Source organism: Tachysurus fulvidraco, chromosome 22, assembly GCF_022655615.1.
Source record: "Tachysurus fulvidraco isolate hzauxx_2018 chromosome 22, HZAU_PFXX_2.0, whole genome shotgun sequence".
NCBI classification, from domain to species: domain Eukaryota; kingdom Metazoa; phylum Chordata; class Actinopteri; order Siluriformes; family Bagridae; genus Tachysurus; species Tachysurus fulvidraco.
Genome location: NC_062539.1, coordinates 15,553,795 through 15,573,132, shown reverse-complemented (window position 1 = coordinate 15,573,132; position 19,338 = coordinate 15,553,795). Strand labels below are relative to the sequence as shown.

Below are 19,338 nucleotides of genomic sequence, written 5' to 3'. Positions count from 1 at the left end.
CGCGTGACGCTGCACCGTGACGCATCGGGAGCAGCAGCCTGAAATCATGCGTTATTGGCAGCTTCACTTGTCTCAGAGGAAACTTGTTAGCCTGGGAGCTGTCATGTGATTGGCTGTTGGGTGGGAATCCGTCAGAAAATTAGCAAATTGGGTAAAAAAAATAATTTTTTTTTTTGTAGAACACATTCTATATAGAAACAAATCTATTTCAAAAATAGATAATATAATATAATATAACATAATCTTTATAAAGCAAGAACAAATATTTCTCATTATGAATCCATAATTAAATACTCAGAAGCTTATTATTAATTCCTTCAGGACATAAATATTTGTAATAATAATATATAACATCATATAATGTTAAACAGAATCCAAAACAAAATAAAGTTTGAAATTTAAAAAAATAATGTGAATTAAGTGTGAATCTTTAAATTGGTCAGAAGTTTTGGATTAATTTTCTATCACAGCAGATTAGACTGTATTTTAGCTACAAAGCAAATCAATTATCACAGCTTTATATTAATGCATGTTGTTTTTAATTTACCTTAATTTTAAGGTATTTAATTTTAATTTAACAAAGTTTTATATATATATATTTTCTTTTTTTTTTCTTATAATACCAATCAAAACAAACAATAATCCTAAAAGGAGAAAATATAAATATTGTTTTATAGAATTTGGCTTTTACGTAAAGGAAAAAAATATCGAGGTTCTAATACAAAGTCAATAGGGACTTTCTGGGGACGTGGTAGCTCAGTGGTTAAGGTGTTGGACTACTGATTGGAAGGTTGTGAGTTCAGATCCCAGGGACATCAAGCTGTCACTTATGGGCTCCTGAGCAAGGCCATGTAAGTTGCTCTGGATAAGAGCATCTGCCAAATGCTGTAAATGACATGACATACAGCTAAGTACGGTGACCCATACTCAGAATTCGTTCTCTGCATTTGACCCATCCAAAGTGCACACACACAGCAGTGAACACACACCCAGAGCAGTGGGCAGCCATTTATGTTGCGGCGCCCGGGGAGCAGTTGGGGGATTCGGTGCCTTGCTCAAGTGCACCTCAGGCCCGAGACTCGAACCCACAAATTTAGGCTTATGAGTCAGACTCTCTAACCATTAGGCCACGACTTGCCCCGTAAACCACGACTTGCCCCAAATGCAATAGAAACATAAGAAGACAGTTTAATAAAATGAATGAATGAATGCTGTTTGATGAAGATCAAAGCCATTTGTATGTGAGTTAATACAGAAAAAAGCTATAAAGCCAAAAGATCAGGAAATGTACAAAAAGATTTCATTTTCAAGGTGTGATTTTCAAATCCTAATTTTCACCATGAATCGCTTTTGATATAAAAATGCACATTTATTACAAGTTGATTTAAAGCTATATTTAAATATATATATATATATATATATATATATATATATATATATATATATATATATATATATATATATATATATTAATATTTGTCTTTTTATTTTTTCACCCTGCATCTAGATTCCAGTAATATCTGCAGAACATCTGACTAGTCACAAATACGTGACTCAGATGTAGGACTTCCAACAGTAAGCTCACACACACACACACACACACACACACACACACACACACACACACACACACACACACACACACACATACATACACACGCACACACCCACTTCATGAAAAATCACTCCAAAAAGCATTCTTCTTTCACAAATCCAATCACTTGTTTGTTTCTGTTTTTTTTCTCTCTCTCTCTCTCAGATCACGTTCACGTGTGCTCGTGTGCCGTCTGCATTTTAGGATCCAACCTTTACACACCAACCAAGAGCAACAGAAGATAAGAAAAAAAATAATAAAAAATCATGTCACCATTTCCTGGAATGACGGAAACACGCATGCTAACTCCAACACTGTTAAGAATTTGATATAGTTGAAAAGTGAAAGAAAAAAAAAAAACTCTTTCGGTATACAGATTTTTTTTTTTTTTTTTTTTTTGGTAGCCGGATGAAGAGAACATCACCGTCTGCCTTTTTCCGTCTGCGGATGGTACAAAGCATGTCTGAACCATTCCAGCGACGGGAAACGCACGGTGGTGTCTCCTGTCATTGTTTTCTATTGGTACAATTTTTTGGTTGTGTTTTGTTTCTGGGACAGTGGGCGGGGTTTTATTTTATTTTGTTGTTTCTTTTTATGGTTTACAAAAACCACGGTGCACCTTGAAAACGTTTCGTTTCGAATAACGTCAAAAGGAACTTGCAAAAGAATGTTATGTAAGACTAAATATCGTGCATGCAGTGTTCCATTTGTGAGCAGATCTTTTATAGGACTTGACTGTATAAAGCGGACGGAGGACACACACACACACACACACACACACACACACACACACACACACACACACACATACATACGCAAAAATGACAACTGAATGTCCGAGATCTTAAACACAGCAGTGTTCCTTTTCTTCGAAGCACATCGAAGCGTCGATCTTCATGTTGCCGACTACACATCAAGTGCCATAGACAGTACTTGCATCCAAAAGATTTAAAAAAAAAAAAAAAAAAAAGATACTATAGACTTATTATAGGAGTGTTACGTGTTTGTATTATTAATGCCTTTAAGTCTATAATGTGTTGTCTGGGTCTCTGTTTGATTTCAGTATTTTGTTTTAGTTTATTTTGTTACTAGCCCAAATATCTCCAAAAAAAAACAACACACACACACACACACACACACACACACACACACACACACACACACACACACACACACACACACAACAATCGCCAAAAATGTCCATTCTGTAAAATTCAATATTTTTTTTATTTTTTTTTTAGCTTTATTTCTATTCTCGTTTTTTGTTTAATTTATATATAAAATTATTACGATTTTTAAGTTCACAAGACTTTACTCCAAGCTAACAAGGACTCGTTCCTGGTGGGCAGCATGCAGGATTATAGGATATTTTTTATTTTATTTTATTTTATTTTATTTTTTACTTTTGTTTTATTTGTGGTTATCGAAGTGTAGAATTAAGCGTGAACGGGTTGTAATTCTGTAAATGGGAAACGAAAATAAGAAAAATAAGAGTATTAATAGTTTTCCTATCTCTTGTGTTTAAGGTCCACTGTTTTATTTTTTATGTCTGATCAGAGGATGTGGGTGTATTTTTTTATTTTTTTTATTTTTTTTTTATTATTATTATTATTATTATTTTGTTTTGTGGTTCCTCCTCGGCCCTGTGTGGGAGGGAGAGAACGATGGGGTCAGAGATGTTACACAAAGGGCTGCTGGGTAAAAAAAAAAGTACACAGTGTTGGCGTAGTGATAAGCGTCGATGCATCGTTACATCCAAGGGCAGAATTTTAATGATTGTAGGGTTCAATAGTAAACGCCTTAGTCCTTTTAGACCATTCAGGCATGTTCCCATATGTCTGTTTTGTTTTATTATTTTTCTATTTTTATTTTTATTTTAATTTTTTCACATTTTTTTTTAATTCAGAGTCGCATTTTATCCGTCTTATATATTTGTCCAGAAAAAAAAATTAAATATCCTGTCGTAGAACTAAGCAAGAATACTGAATTAGTATTCCTTTTTGTCAAGTAAGGTTTAACTTTTGTAGAGTGTGAAATACTATAAATAATTGGTGTTTTTGTTTTTTTCTGTTTGTTAAATTTTTTTTTCTTTCTTTTTTTTTTCTTTCTTTTTTTTTTAGTATTTCACAATTCTAAACTTATGTAGTGCCGGTTCTTTGATTATTGAATATTAGCATACTGAGTAAAACCGATACGATTTTTATTTTTAGTGAAGCATTTTTGTTTTGTTTGAAATCTTCGAACAAACATCTTTTATATAAATATATCTTATGGTGAGGACATAGTTGCCAAGAGGCATAGCTGCTGTGGTGTGAACCGCGGCTGATATCGGAATAATATTTTAACGATCTTCTGGTTTGTAATTAGTCATTCTAATTAGAGAGAGACAGAGAAAAAAAAGATGAGTATAGTTCTTAGATGTTAAAAGTTGTTTTCTACTGTATTCGTTTTAAAAAAAAATCTCCCTAGACGTAAGGCCTTGTTAAAGGAAAAAAGCTGCATACGTGATGGTGACGGGGCAGATCGGATGGACGTGAGGTCCGGAGGGTGTGTGTTAAACAGATTTAAAAAAAAAAAATTTAAAAAAAAAATTTAAAAAAAGGCGAATCCTTTTCAGGTGACGCCACACAGGTAACGTCGGGGATGAAGAGGACAAAAGTCGACTTTTTTGCACTTCTGTACATAGTCAAAAAAGAAAGAATCGTGTATAATATTGAGATCTTATTTTGAATAAAAAATGTCTATAAATATGAGGAATTTTGTTAACGATATTAAAAAAAACAACACACACACACACACATACAGAAAGTCAGGCTGCTCGCATAAAAGTGACACAGAATTCCGAAAAGGGCAAAAAAAAATTATTATAACGTCGCTTTGCTTTTTTTTTTGTCAGCGGCTTGTAGCTTGCCAGAAAGCATTCAGGTTGGAGGTGACCCTCGTCCTCCAGAGCAAGGCCCTGTGTGAAAAGCCATGTGGCCTCAACCTGGTGGTTCCTCGACCCTAATCCTGATCCTGAAGCACATTTTAGTGTTTTTCATCCTCTTCCACACCCACGTTGACTCAGTAGGGATCGGTTTAGGTGATGAGTTGAGTTTTTGGATCTGGTCTTAACTCTTAGAGCAATGAAAACAATAAAATATGCAGAGCAGGAGTAGAACTTGGGAGCGGGATTGGGAATCACTGGCCTAATCTCAAAATGAAATAGATCCAACCCAGATTTTTCTAGTTTCTTTTCTGACGATTGCATGTTAAAGGACGTAACATATACAGTACCACAAGAAAATCTTCACTGAGTAATACTGAATAAACAACCATGTTATACAACTTATTTACAGTATACTTTGTAATATTAATGTAACGGACTAAAAAAAAAAGGACAAAAAAACAAAAGTGGATAACAAAAAAAAATAGATTCCTAGAGAGCATTTCCTCATCGAGGTCTTAGCTCTTATGGAGTGATAACAACTGTACATCATAGCTATAAGTAAGATTTTTCTTTTCATACGTCGTATTTTAAGTAGATAATGGATCGACAACCGAAATTCTTTGGCACTCTGAAGTATGGGTACCTGTGGTGTAAAATTAGGAAATGTTTCGCGTCCATGTTGAGTTGCCAAATGGATTCTGTGTTACCAAAGTTGATTGTGCTTACGCATTTCCTGCTCGTTCGTGGCTCGACCCCGGATTACCCGTGGGCTCGCGAGATCTTTTTTTTTCATCGGTTACAGGTGCACATTTGAGTTGATGACACGTTGTAATCTCCAACTTATGGTTTGTTTCTGCTTGTAGTGATTAATAATGTATTCTGTCTAAAGCTGCAGTTTGTTTCGGCTAATTTTATTATTTAGTGCTTTCAGGAAAAAAAAAGGGTTTTTGTAATTTAGCCTCATTTCAGCATGCACTTATAATGGCCTGCTATCACAATACTGACACAACAGTCTTAAGCCATACACAATTGAAGGATTCAAACTCATTTAATATTTACAAAGGGGCAGTTTTCTGCCACTCCAGTTTATTAACAAGGTCAACAAAAAAAAAAATCAAGGCAGGTCATTATTCGATCTGAATGCTACATTACAAAGACCTTAAAAAGTGGCTTTTAATGCTTGATTTCATTCTTGCTGTTATGAAAAAAAAATCTAATGAAAATATATAAATGAACTTAAATAAAAGTGGATTTGCAAACAAACTGTCTTTCTTTGTTCGTTTTTGTTTTTTGGGGGTTTTTTTGGGGGGGGAGTCAACTTTTCCATGTAACAGAAAACAAAACGTGCGATTCACTAATTATTCAATCAGGAGAGCGTGTCTCAGATGTGAAATAAATCAAATTATGAAGATTATGAAGTCATACGACTTAGACAGAGGTGGGAGTAAGTCACACATGTGCAAGTCACATGTAAGTCTCAAGTCATGAATGTCAAGTCAAAGTCAAGTCGAGTCTGTTTTTAATATTTGTCAAGCAAGTCTCAAGTCTCAAATTTGCGACTTTCATTTACATTTACAGTATTTGGCAGAACTCTGACTCGAGACAAGTCATATGACTCGAGTCCCCAATCTCTGGATTTAGATAATGTCAACATCAAACATGGGAGTGGGGCGAAAATGTGATGTCAGTGAATTGCACCACCTTGATGTGAAAAGCCAGCCAAAAAAAAATAAAAACACATCCTTTTACACAAACACATGCTTTTACACAAACACAGCTTTTACACACCCATTCACACAGTCATATATACAGCCATATAAACACCCATTCACACACTATGCTCACCTCATACTGTATGTACATCCATATACACACCCATTCACACACATATACACACACCCATCCACACACCCATTCACACACACACATATACACACACCCATTCACACACTACAGTCAATCTAGAGATGCCAGTCAGCCTATAATTTCATGTTTGTGGACCAGAGGAGGAAACCAGTAACTCAACAGAAACCCCAGAAGAACATAAAGATCATGCAAACACCATCAGTAGGCTAATACAGCATCTTATTAATTTTATTATTATTATTATTATTATTATTATTATTATTATTATTATTATTATTATTTCTATTTATTTTCATATTCATTCATTTTCTACTGCTTATCCAAACTACTCGGGTCACGGGGAGCCTGTGCCTACAGTATATCTCAGGCGTCATCGGGCATCGAGGCAGGATACACCCTGGACAGAGTGCCAACCCATCGCAGGGCACACACACTCTCATTCACTCACACACTCACACACTCCAGACAATTTTCCAGAGATACCAATCAACCTACCATGCATGTCTTTGGACCGGGGGAGGAAACCGGAGTACCCGAAGGAAACCCCCGAGGCACGGGAGAACATGCAAACTCCACACACACAAGGCGGAGGCGGGAATCGAACCCCCAACCCTGGAGGTGTGAGGCGAACGTGACACATTCCAAGAGCATTATTGCTCATTTACAACACATTCACTATGATGATGATGATGATGCCAGAGTTCTCTCTCTCTCTCTCTCTCTCTCTCTCTCTCTCTCTCTTACACACACACACACACACACACACACACACACACACACACACACACACACACACACACACACACACACACACACACTGGGATTATATTACACCAGCTCTTAAATCCCTTTGAGGGTCTCCATATTCTTTTATAATCGATTTTAAGATTCAGTTATGAATTTTCAAATGACTTTATGCTCTTGCTCTTCCCACAGGGAAAAAGGTCATTAGATATCTTCCGGATAGATTACTCAGGTTATCAAACACCATTTGGTTGGTCATTCCAGAAACCCTGCTAAAGCAAGAGGCGTCAGCTTCAAGTTACAAGACTCTGGAATTCTCTCTCTAGAAACCTGAACTTTATTGATCCTTTTTTTAACAACTAATCAAATAACATTTATTTAATCTCTACAGGAATTATATTAGCTTTTTTTTTATTATTACTTTTACAGTTCAATCAGTTCTAGGAAGTGTCTTGGATGTTATGAACTTCCGATATTCTTAATTTCCCTTTGTCTATTTCTTTTTATATCTTTTACTTTGCTCTTTATATTTAAAGATTTACAATGCTTTTAAATAAACATTACTGTATACAAATATAAAAAATCGTATATACTGTACATTTCTATACTTTTATTTCATAAATTAATAAGAGCTGTAATCTTAAAATTCACTTTAGCTCTTTTAAATAATTACAAATTCATAATACAAATCATAAATGTTCTTTTGAGAATAAACTTTATTTTATGTTTTTTACCTCAGGCACCTTATGTTTAGAGACTAATTCCTCTTCGATTGTTGACTCCACTGGCTGCGCTGAGATGTATTACATCTAAGACAGCGGCAGAAAATCAAAATCATTTTGATAAAATATTGCAGAGAGCTGATAAATGTGTCAGTTGTGTGTATGTGTGTTTTCATTCATTTCTGTGGAAAAGACAAAAAAAAAAAAAGACAGAACCAGGATATTTGGATACATCTTGCAGCATCTCTCATCCACATGCCACGAAATGCTTCATCAGTTTAAATATGGTTCGCTAAGCCTGCAGTAGTGGACTTGCTCCATCCTTTAGTGCAGCACTCCAAGCCTCTTTTCCACATTGCCTGTTTTCTCTTTCAGCTTTTCACACTCCACTGCCCAGGTTTGCCTGAAGACAAATGAATTTTCCACATAGTCATTTGAATTTCCAATAATGCCCTTACTACATTAATTTGATAGTCGCCTAACTTCCTAGACTCATAATGAAACCTCCAATTCTAACAACTTTAACTTTGACAGATCACTTGCTCATTACAACAACAGCTCCAGGCCCAATACACACTTGGTATACGCATGAAAACGTTCACTTCTTTCATATAGACTTGGAGCATCTTTTCATTTATGTAACACTGACATGAAGTAGAAGTTATATCCACCTCCTATCTGTTTTTGAGTGGACTTCTCTCTCTAGCAACCCTTCCTCTGAATCATCAATCATTTCAAAATGCCTGGACAGTCATTCTGTAGATTCTGTACATTTATCTGCCACATATCGGTAGCATTCTCCTGGATGCTGTAATGTTTTATAACAAGCGACTCCTCTGCCATATGAATGGCTGGTTGCTTTTAAACGGATGCTCCATGTCCGGATTATGTCTCTGCTCTTGGACATGGGGACCACAGGGTAGCAGAAAACAATTAAATAACCTTGTATCAGTGCTAGCAATCTGACATCATCGTGATACAACCAATAAATCAATCTGCATGGCCAGCATGGGACTCATGGGGTTGTTGTGGCAGGAAGGAATCAGTGTTGGGTCTGTGGTGGACTCGGAAATTGCGCTGACCTGTTGCTCAATTCCACTCGACTACAAACTGTTTTAGAAAGGGCATTATTTATATTTATATTATTTACTGTCCAGTGTCACCCAAATAAGGATGAGGTTCACTTCTGAGTCTGGTTCCTCTCAATGTTTCTTCCTTATACTCTGTATTCCTGTTTAATTCTCATACTGTCTGTATTGTCTCACATTGTCTGTGTTGTCACGTATAGTCTGTTTTGTCTTGTCTTGTCTGTATTGTCTTGTACAGTCCAAGCAAAATGTATAGTGTTATTTATATCTGTACATTTGAGAGTCACAAACATCTGGAACCAAATTCCTTGTGTGTGTCAAAACACTTGGCCAATAAACCTAATTCTGATTCTAACATCTCAGTGAGTTTTTCCTTACCGCCGTCACCTTCGGTTTGCTCATTAGGGATATAGATGTTAGAGATAAATAGTGACTTAATTTTCAACTTTTTTTATTTAAAATGTTATTCTGTTTCTATAATTCTGTAAAGCTGCTTTGAGACAACGTGAATTGTTAAATGCACTATAAAAATAAATTGAATTGAAAATCGAATCGCAAATATTTCGATATAAATATATCGGATATGTTTCACGGTAGATATGTTTACATTTAATGCATTATTACTAAACCATAATGGGGCGATTTCATTTCATTCAGAGAAACAAATATTTTTGCAAAACTGTTTTACATTGCCAACATTATCGTGCATTATTTAGATATATTAAAATTTAGCTAGTGAATACTGTCAAAAGAAACAGTAAAACATAGGAGCTGTTTATAGTTGTTTATTAGCATGAATATTAATGTTGTATTTATTTTATAAATAAATTCATTATGTGACGTTCATTATGAAGTAAATATGTTTAATATCCATTCAAAAATGCGTTTGTTTATTGTTGGGAACGCAACTAAAAAGAGAAACTTCTACACAGAACAACGTGCAAAAGTGTTTTGTATTTGTTTTGTTTTCTTTATTAATTCTCCCTCAGCTCCATCTTGTCACCCTCGCCATCTTTACACCGGATATGACGCAACGGAAAAGCACGCGGAAATAAACAGCCAAGCTGTCAAGGTAACATGGACGAGTGCAGTGAAAGTGGTTTATTTGTAAAATAATGTGGAACCATAAACTTCGCATGAAGTCGATTTGAAGGTAAGGCGATTATAGTCATCGTGGTTATCATGTTTTAGTGTTTAATTCCGCGGTTGTTTTGTATTCGAATGTAAAATGAGAGCAGGTCAGAATTTGACAGCTAACTAGAATGAGCAAGTTAGCAGGTTAGCTTCGTGCTACAAAAGCACGGGGTAATTAGCAGGAAAAACAACAACAACAACCCGGACACGTTCTGTGTGGTTTGAGATGTTATTACTGCGTCTGTTTGTCTTTGTTGTCTTTTTATTTTTGTGGTTAAGGGTTAATTTCATTTTGTATGTTCGTGCTGGTTAATTTGCTTATTTTCGTGTCGTGTAACTTTTTTACTGTGGACTTTTTGGGCGTGTCAGAAAGTTAACTGTAACATAAACATCGTGTAATAACCACGAATATTAGTTAGTTAACAGCAATTAGACAAACTATCTTTTTTCGAGGAACACTGTGATGATTTCTGGGGGGGGGGACAGTTACTATTTATTTATTTATTTATTTATTTATTTATTTATTTATTTATTTATTTATTTGAGTGACAAAAATAACAAATATTTTAATTGCAAGACAATTATTTATAAATAAACCCACTGGATAAACCGTGATTAAATTACTGTTTAAAGAATTGTTAAATTCTCTGTTCTGATTGGTCAGAAGCTACCAGAATAACAAGATACAAGAATACGTGATCGTTTCTATAGCAACAACGTACACAGGGATATCGATCAATCAATCAATCAAATTTTATTTATAGAGCACCTCACAACAACCAAAAGGAACACAATGTGCTTTCCAGTTTTACAACAATAGACAATAAAATATAAGAACACCATATGACGGGTTCTTCACATACTGTTCTTCACATACTGTTCTTCACAGGCTGATCAACAACTTTTTTTATTTATTTAATTATTTAATTAAAAATCCCTGTTATGCAACAACGATGATGTTAAGCTCAGTGGTTAAGGTTCGAAGCTGCCATTCCTGGGCCCTTGAGCAAGGCCCTTAACTCAACTTAGTTGTATAAATGAGATAAAAGTAAGTCGTTCTGAATAATATGGACATAAATGTAAAGATGTTTACTTAAGTTTTCATAGAAGGAGTCTCCGGTGTCAGTGCTGTGAAGCAGTAGGAAAGTTTTTGGACATCTCCAGGACAGAGAATGTCTTTGAGTTGACAATTTTTCTGTTTCATTTAAAAAAAAGGGGGAAAACAAAGGAATGTGATGTTCTAAGTGATGTTCTAAGTGATGTTGATGTTTCCACACCATTAAAAGTAGCTATAATTAGATATGAAAAATGTGATGTTTGTTAATAAACCAAAAATTGTAACGGTTGCCAGATCACTCCCATTTACAAAGAATAAAACATTTTGAAATGTCACATAGGAAAAAACACATGACACATAGGAAAATAATCAACTTCAGGAAGGATAGTAACTCAAAGGTGACATCACACCACCTCACTGCTGATCATTATTTCCTGTAACCACACACCACGCAATTTCTTGAAACCACACAGTTTTATATTTCACACACTGTCACCGTCCTTTAACTGTTAAGTAAGTCTATGGATCTGGAAGTAGCTCAGTCACATGCCATTCTTATAACTTAAAGTGAAAGAGAGAAGAAAAAAGAGGCTGGTGAGGGATAACCAGTTTTATAGCTGTGTGTGAGATGACAGGAAATAACATAGAACTCTAAATGGTAAAAGGAATTGAAACACTTTAAGATGAGCTGTTGTGGGAAAATAATCATTACTGTCACCAGCAAACCGCAGACACTTTGTTTTTTTCCATTCTGTTTCAGGGCTTGGGGCTAATGTGGTGCAGCTGCATTGAAAGTGGCACCTGTTGATGCTATGGCATCACCCCCCTTCCCCCTTTTCATTGCCCTGCTGTTCCTGACAACGCTCCCTCTGCAGTCTTTTTGCTTACTTGAATTTGCAACTCTGTCCTGTGAACCTGGGCGCTCGTGGGTAGTGCAGCTGAACCACAGATCTGTGCCACATGAAAACTCCCTGGACGAGCTGGCTAAACGCGTGGCACTAGAGGCTGGTCTCGAAAGCCACGGGCAGATCGGGCAACTCCATGGCCATTACCTGCTCTGCCAGGTGACAGACAAGGACGAGCAAGATAGAGCAGCTGGCCAGACACTGGACAGTCATCCTCATGTGGTCTGGCACTCGCAGGAGAACATTCTGCGCAGGTCCAAGAGGAGCTTGACCTTCAACGATCCCAAATATCCGAGCCAGTGGCATTTGGTGAGTTTAAGTAGGGAAATAAAGTGCAGTGTCAGTATGTCTTGTATGATGCATGTATATAGTGTGAGTGTGGTGTAAAAGCAGTGCAAATAGTGTCTGAATGTTTTGTGAATGTATGCTGCACAAATTCAAAGTAGCTTCCTTGTGAATGTTACAGAGTGACGGCTGAATCTTTGCTGTGTAAGTGTGTGTGAATGCTGTGTGAATACAGCGACTGCTGTGTGAAACATGGTCTGAGCTCCATGCCAAAGAGGACTAAAATCATCACTTCTGCAGTCATTCTGTAGTCCTGTGTTTCTCTTCTACAGCACAATGACATGAGGCAGGGCATGGACATCAACGTGACCGGCGTGTGGGAGCATAACATCACCGGTGCGGGCGTCACTGTGGTCGTAGTGGATGACGGCTTGCAGCACACACTAGAGGACATTCAGCCCAACTATGTGAGCACATCAGCATTCTCTTTTTCTGTCATCTCTTGTTGAGCTAACTAAATGTTCTTTCATCAAATCGCGCCTTTGTTTCAGTCTCCGGAAGGCAGCTACGATCTGAATTCAAATGATCCAGATCCGATGCCACACCCAGACTCGCACAGCGATAACCACCACGGTACACGATGTGCAGGCGAGATCGCTGCAGTGCCTAACAACAGCTTCTGCGCCGTGGGAGTCGCCTATGGCAGCAAGGTGGCGGGTCAGTAGTGTCACATGCCAGGTGTACGTGTGCTTATACCACGTGTTCGTGTGCACACACCCTGCATGGACACACCCTGATTACATGTTTTGCCTTGAGCATACTTTCACCTTTAACAAATTATGTACTGTAAAAAATATAGAGAACTCTTAGAGTCGTGTTGATTTTACTGTTCCTGATGCCTATGAACTGCTCAAATATGACGCTTCCTTTTCAGGTATCAGAGTTCTGGACGGTCCGCTCACCGACAGCATGGAGGCCGTGGCTTTTAATAAACATTACCAGGTCAATGATGTTTACAGCTGCAGGTACTTTTTTTTTTTTTTTAATCGTATACTTCTTAATGTAAAGGTTTTGCAGTTCCTGTGAACGATGTTACAGGACAACATGAATGAATTACAGGACAATCTGCTATTCTGAAATGACTCACAGTTTGAGAACTGCTTCTTGTTATTTATTTGGAGTAGCAGGTTATTACTTTAGTCAGCATCGTACCGCATATGCGGTCGTTGTGTAGCAATCTGTTAGTTACTTGCGAGAATATTAACACCGGGTCTGTTTGAATCGTTTAAACATCGATAACCGAGACATAAACAAAAGGGCTTTCCAGGCTGCACTTAACACCAATTTATCATCGTTGTAATCCCTGCTTTTAACCCTGGATAGAGGAACGTTTTACACTGGTAATTTAGATGCGAGGACATCACTGCTTTTTCTGCCAGGATACAAAACAACACTTCTGTGCCAAAGGTGTACAGTGTAAAACGATACGGTGTTTGGATGTTAATGAGGAGGAAATACAAGACAGTTAGCAGAAGAACGATACCCTGTACCACGTCAGTATCCACTTATTGTTACCCACCATATGTCATTTTCGTTGTAGCTGGGGACCGGATGACGACGGACGGACTGTCGATGGACCACACCCCCTAGGCCAGGTCTGTGCTACAGCTCCTGTTGTGTATACGTAGCATCATTTGGGGCAGTGGTGGCTCAACTGGTTAAGGCTCTGGGTTGTTGATCGGTGGATCGGGGTTCAAGGCCCAGCACAGCCAAGCTGCCACTGCTGGGCCCTTAAGCAAGGCCCTCAACCCTCCCAGATCCAGGGGCGCTGTATCATAGCTGCCCCTGCACTCTGACCCCAACCTCCTCCTCAGTTGGGGTATGTGAAGGAAAGAATTCCACTGTGCTGTAATGTATATGTAGCGATAATAAAGGATTCTATTCTATTCTATTTAACTGCCATGCGGTTCCTCTTGCATTTGCCTCTTTCTCCTGCAGGGGGCACCATCATTAAACTGTACCTTGGTAGTACATGTTATGGTAGTATAAACTCTACTCTAAGCAGGGATTTGTACGGCTACAGATTCACATTAAGATGTTCGATGTTACAAACCATTCATTAGAAACAGATTTAAAAAGTCTCCTTGTCTAGGGAATAAAAAAAATGTTTTATTCTTTACTTAGTACAGGATTTGTATCAGAACACAGTTGCTACAGACCGCTTGATTTTGGGGTTTTTACACTTTTCTGGCCAGACTTCTGAATCCTGAAGTTTTCTATTAGTGCAAGCACACATTTATATAGCAGATTTCACATGGAGCTTCTCCAAGCAGGATAGTGTTTGAAATGTAAGTGTTTATTAAATCATTGACATTTATTAATGCATGTTGATGTGTGTGCATTTGCATGTCTAATTTATTGGTATTTCTTTTTATTTATAAAAAGAGATTATTGCATATTTGGAGACGGACAACGGGAATAAACGGCCTGTTGTTGGGCCTCTCTGAAACAGGAGTGTTCGTGGTTATGTCTGTACTGTAGATGTGAAAGCTCCAGGTTCTGTAACGCAAGCTAATTCAATATAGTCAAAAGTTTAGTTTCATTGTTGCTGGCTTTCCTGCACAAGGGGAATAATATGCACTGGGATTTGACTTCTTCACGAAGGATAGAATTCCTGTCAGTCAAGAATTTTTGGATCCAAATATTCAGCTTTCCATCCACTCAGTTACAAAGAAATCGTATCCAGTCCAGATGTTTTTACGGTCAGCGGTTAGAACCCATGCCATTTAACACACAGGGAGAAAATAAAATAAAATAAAGGTTTAGATTAGATTTCTCAGTTGAAATCATTTCCCTCTACTTTTCTATCATGTTTCCGCATGAAATCTGATCCGGTTTATTTTTTGCCTCATCAGCACGAGTGTTTGTCTTAATCAAAAACACAGCTCAGGGTTGAGCATTATTGAGTCACGTAAGCTGCTGTTTTTATTTATTTATTTATTTCAAAGAGATTTAAGTAAAAGATCACGAATTCGACGTAGCCCGTGCTTAAGGTTCATGCAGACGTTCATAGTTAGCACGTCATTAATTATTCAAAAGTCACTAGGCAGCATTTCCTGCTACGTCCCCCTTCACAGACTTGGCATGCGTTATGGAAAGCGTTTAGTAACGGTTATTTCAGCGCGTCTCAGCGCGTCTCAGCGGGCCGTCGAACCGAATCACAGTAGCCGTTGTACTTTGCACAAAAAGAATTACAGAGCTCTTGGGGTTTGTCCCCTGTTAATGTAAAGATTTGTAATATGAAGTTTGAGTTTTAGCCCCGGCTGAGTTTTAACCTGTATTTGCATGTTGAATCTGTAATTCTTCTGAAACCCAAAACTGACTCTCAAAACTTAAAAGTGTCTGGAAAACAGATGAGCAAAAAAAAAAAAAAAAAAAAACAACGATAAGGAAGATCACCGTCCAAAGCGTCCAGAGTTATGAGTGCAGAGCAGGACATATTTTGAGAAATAGGAAAACCAGAAACCTGTTAAAGAACTTATTTTTAGCATTGTGGCCGAGTGCACGAGAGGAATCGGCTCCCCGGAGAGAGACGTTTCCCGAATCAGATGAAAGGAACAATGTTCTGGAAAGTTGGATACCGCACGTTTATCTGTCTTACACAGGAGTATCGAGTAAAACATATGTATTAGCTACAACGTACTGCTGCACTGTTTGGTTTTAGTTTAGCTCTGATAACAGGTATTGTACTGGACTATAAACTCTCACTGGGTCTGTTCATCTGTAATCTTGGTTTTAATAAATATCTTAACAGGCAGCACTAAAACATGGAGTTCTAGCTGGTAGAAGAGGCTTCGGGAGTATCTTCGTCGTCGCCAGCGGCAACGGAGGCTTGTTTAACGACAACTGCAACTACGACGGCTACGCTAACTCTATCTACACGGTCACCATTGGTAAACATGATGAAATAAAGATGCAAATCAATATTTCATTTTCATATTTAAAACCTAAGGAACTCATGATTTGTTATAGTAGGTCATGTTATATACATATGTGTGTGTGTGTGTGTGTGTGTGTTAGGTGCGGTAGACGAGAACGGGAAGATGCCGTTCTATGCAGAAGAGTGTGCATCCATGCTGGCTGTGACTTTCAGCAGTGGAGGAAGACAACTGCGCAGCATCGTGAGTCTGAATCCTGTAATGGTTTCTGAGATACACACAATTTAAAAAAAAAAACAAACAAACAAAGGATACCGAGTAACTAAAAAGACCTCCGTTTAGCCATTTAACAACATCATCAGTCTGCGCTTTAATCCTCCCTGATCTGTAACGGAAGTAAGCTACAGTCGAAAGGTAAACCGGTTAAGCCGAGTAACTGGATAAACCTGTAGGTAAACAGCACTGACATCCTTATTTACTATCATTTCTAAAGTTTTATGGCGAACGGTGTAATTACGGAAGATCCGTCGTAAACAAACCAGAGACATTTTCGTGCTGCCTGTAAGATATGATTTCTGCATATCATCCAGGTCGTGACACACGCCGCCGGTTTGTATGACCGCTCCACTCTTTATCCATAGCTCTGTGCACTCTGACTGTATACAGTAGATGTATACAGTAACGGTGATACGTTACAATGCAGGCTGTCTTAAAAACCTATAGACTCTTAGAACAAGGCAGGATTGTTAAAGAAAAGTTCTAGCCAAGGAGCGTGTGGGGAGAACATTTGAAGAAGACTTTGAAAAAGCCTGCAGCTCTGTTTGGCATTATTTACCCCCGTGTCCATAGCGACATGGTTTTGGCAGCGCTAACCCCCAACCTCAGCTGTGTTTTAGCCATTATAGCCATCCAAAACCTCAACCAGACTCAAAAGAAAGTGCTCGCAGTTAGTCACATTGCCTTTCTACCACCGTTCAATAACGAGAACAGAGTTTCATGCTCTGTTTCTCAGCTCCCTCAACACTTAGGATGTTTTTCCGGTACCTCGAAGAGATCCGATTCGGGAATGCGTCGTATTAAATATAAAAATATCAATCAGTACGTGACTTCTAGAAAAATTCCAGTTAAGTCTTTATAGTCCGGAAGGCAAACGCGCGAGCCGCCTTTTATATCTTTAGCTTTCTATCATTGTGTCTTGTATTCCAGTGTGTTGCTACCGGGTTTGGTTATTTTACTCCGTCCGAGCTTTATGTCTGTTAACAAGCAGTCTATAGACGTCTCTGTGAACTCGCTTCATATGTTTAGCAAATTCTGACCAATCGTGATTAAGATCGTGTATACAGTGAATTTCAGTGAATTTCTCTGTGTGTAGGTGACATCAGACTGGTCGCTCCAGGAGGGCACGGGTTGTACCGAAGGTCACACGGGTACATCAGCAGCAGCTCCGTTAGCAGCAGGCATGGTGGCACTGATGCTGCAGGTGCGACCCTGTTTAACATGGCGGGACGTTCAGCACATCATCACGTACACGGCTACACAGGTATGACCTGCGTTACAAACACACATGTCCAGCGTGTGTGGGCAGCTCAGCTGTCTAAACCGCACTAGTGCATCAGTTGCCTTTTAACTGCCCCATTACATGCAGTACATGATAAATCCAGTTCTTACACAGGTTTAGGAACTCACAGGCATTCATCTCTATAAAAAAATAAATGAAGTACGATTACGTATATTATTAACGCAGGACAAGTCAGTTATCTTTCTTTAGACATTCTTCTTAATTGACGCAAAAATGCAGCCTAACCCTAATTCATTCAGCTTCATGTTAAAGACTAAACACAATACAGTCTGGAACATTTGTATAAAGACGAGGGCAAGAACCCGGGTTAAATACAGGGCTGGGTGACATTCTCACGCCGTATAATAAGGCAGTAATGAAAACAGGAACACTTAAAAGTGCGACCTATCTCTACAATACCGTCGTGAAGATCTCTAGCCGCGTCGAGTTCTTTGTCAGAAGGCCGGGTCTTTATTAACGAGGCGAACAGGCACCGTGCAGACGTCCTCGAAAGCATATTTTATTGAACTGTTCTGCTTTCAGTGGCATCAGACGAATGTGTTACTCGGTGATGTCTTTTAAGGATATATTTGACAAGGTAACAAGAATAAGCAGGAGATTTAGACATTTTCTAACGAATAGGACGTCATATCCTTATCTTTGTTATATATTATGTTAAATATTTTATTTCATGATATATTTTATCGCCTTGACACCCAATGATGCCTGAGAGAGGCACAGGCTCCCCATGACCCGAGAAGTTTGGATAAGCGGTAGAAAATGAATGAGTATATTTTATTCAGTTGTTTAGTAGGATTCAGTTCATGACACAAAGGTCCATGGATTTCGTATAGACTTCGTGTATACACTTTTTTCCGTGTGTGTGTGTGTGTGTGTGTGTGTGTGTGTGTGTGTGTGTGTGTGTGTGTGTGTGTGTGTGTGTGTGTGTGTGTGTAGTATGACACTGATGTAGATTGGGAGACCAACGGCGCCGGCTTCCATCACAGTCACAAGCATGGGTTCGGCCTGCTCAATGCCTGGAGACTGGTCAACGCTGCTAAGGTACATCTTCTCATCCGTGCTCTTACGTTCAGCGCTGTACATGAGCCTGAGAAGTAAGTGTGAGCATGTTTGTGTGCGCAGGTCTGGGAGACCGTGCCACTCCTGGCGTCTTATCAGAGCCCGGTTTTAAGAGAAGGAGAGACCATCCCTGCCTATCCGAACAAACTCATCCTCAACTGGAACGGTAAGACCCGTGTAAACGTGAACATGAACATGAAGAGCACTGGTACAGTACAGATTTAAAAAAAAAACGATCAAGTGACATCCAGCACCTTAACTGTTAGAGACCGAGAAATAAAAAAAATAAAAAAACGAACCTCCAAACCAGTGATCTCTGTGTGAGGTCTGTGTTTGCTCGTAAAAGTAATTCTTTGTGTTTACAAAATGTTCCTTTTACATCCAGCAGCAACAAAAGCGTCTTACAGAGCAGTCATTCGGCCCGGAAAACATTCTTCA

General features: G+C 38.4%; 2 protein-coding genes across 16 annotated transcripts in view; both read left to right on the top strand.

Moving 5' to 3' along the window:
- Positions 1-5,786, top strand: part of LOC113640322 (muscleblind-like protein 1) — a 117,717-nt gene extending 111,931 nt beyond the window's left edge. For all 14 annotated transcript variants that reach the window (XM_047806162.1, XM_047806163.1, XM_047806164.1 and 11 more), the window contains 2 exons: positions 1,508-1,575; positions 1,760-5,786. In XM_047806162.1, the coding sequence (XP_047662118.1) occupies positions 1,508-1,517 (10 nt within the window). In that variant the 3' untranslated portion in view covers positions 1,518-1,575; positions 1,760-5,786. The remainder of the gene's footprint in view (positions 1-1,507; positions 1,576-1,759) is intronic.
- Positions 5,787-9,941: 4,155 nt separating this feature from the next.
- The window catches only part of pcsk7 (proprotein convertase subtilisin/kexin type 7), a 17,416-nt gene continuing 8,019 nt past the window's right edge, over positions 9,942-19,338 (top strand). Inside the window, exons 1-11 of one of the 2 annotated variants that reach the window (XM_027142772.2) lie at positions 9,942-10,096; positions 11,895-12,348; positions 12,657-12,791; positions 12,876-13,041; positions 13,259-13,349; positions 13,925-13,979; positions 16,139-16,277; positions 16,405-16,505; positions 17,635-17,802; positions 18,778-18,882; positions 18,964-19,066. In XM_027142772.2, coding sequence (XP_026998573.1) covers positions 11,947-12,348; positions 12,657-12,791; positions 12,876-13,041; positions 13,259-13,349; positions 13,925-13,979; positions 16,139-16,277; positions 16,405-16,505; positions 17,635-17,802; positions 18,778-18,882; positions 18,964-19,066 — 1,465 coding nt within the window. In that variant the 5' untranslated portion in view covers positions 9,942-10,096; positions 11,895-11,946. The remainder of the gene's footprint in view (positions 10,097-11,894; positions 12,349-12,656; positions 12,792-12,875; positions 13,042-13,258; positions 13,350-13,924; positions 13,980-16,138; positions 16,278-16,404; positions 16,506-17,634; positions 17,803-18,777; positions 18,883-18,963; positions 19,067-19,338) is intronic. The other variant, XM_027142773.2, reaches the window with a different exon arrangement.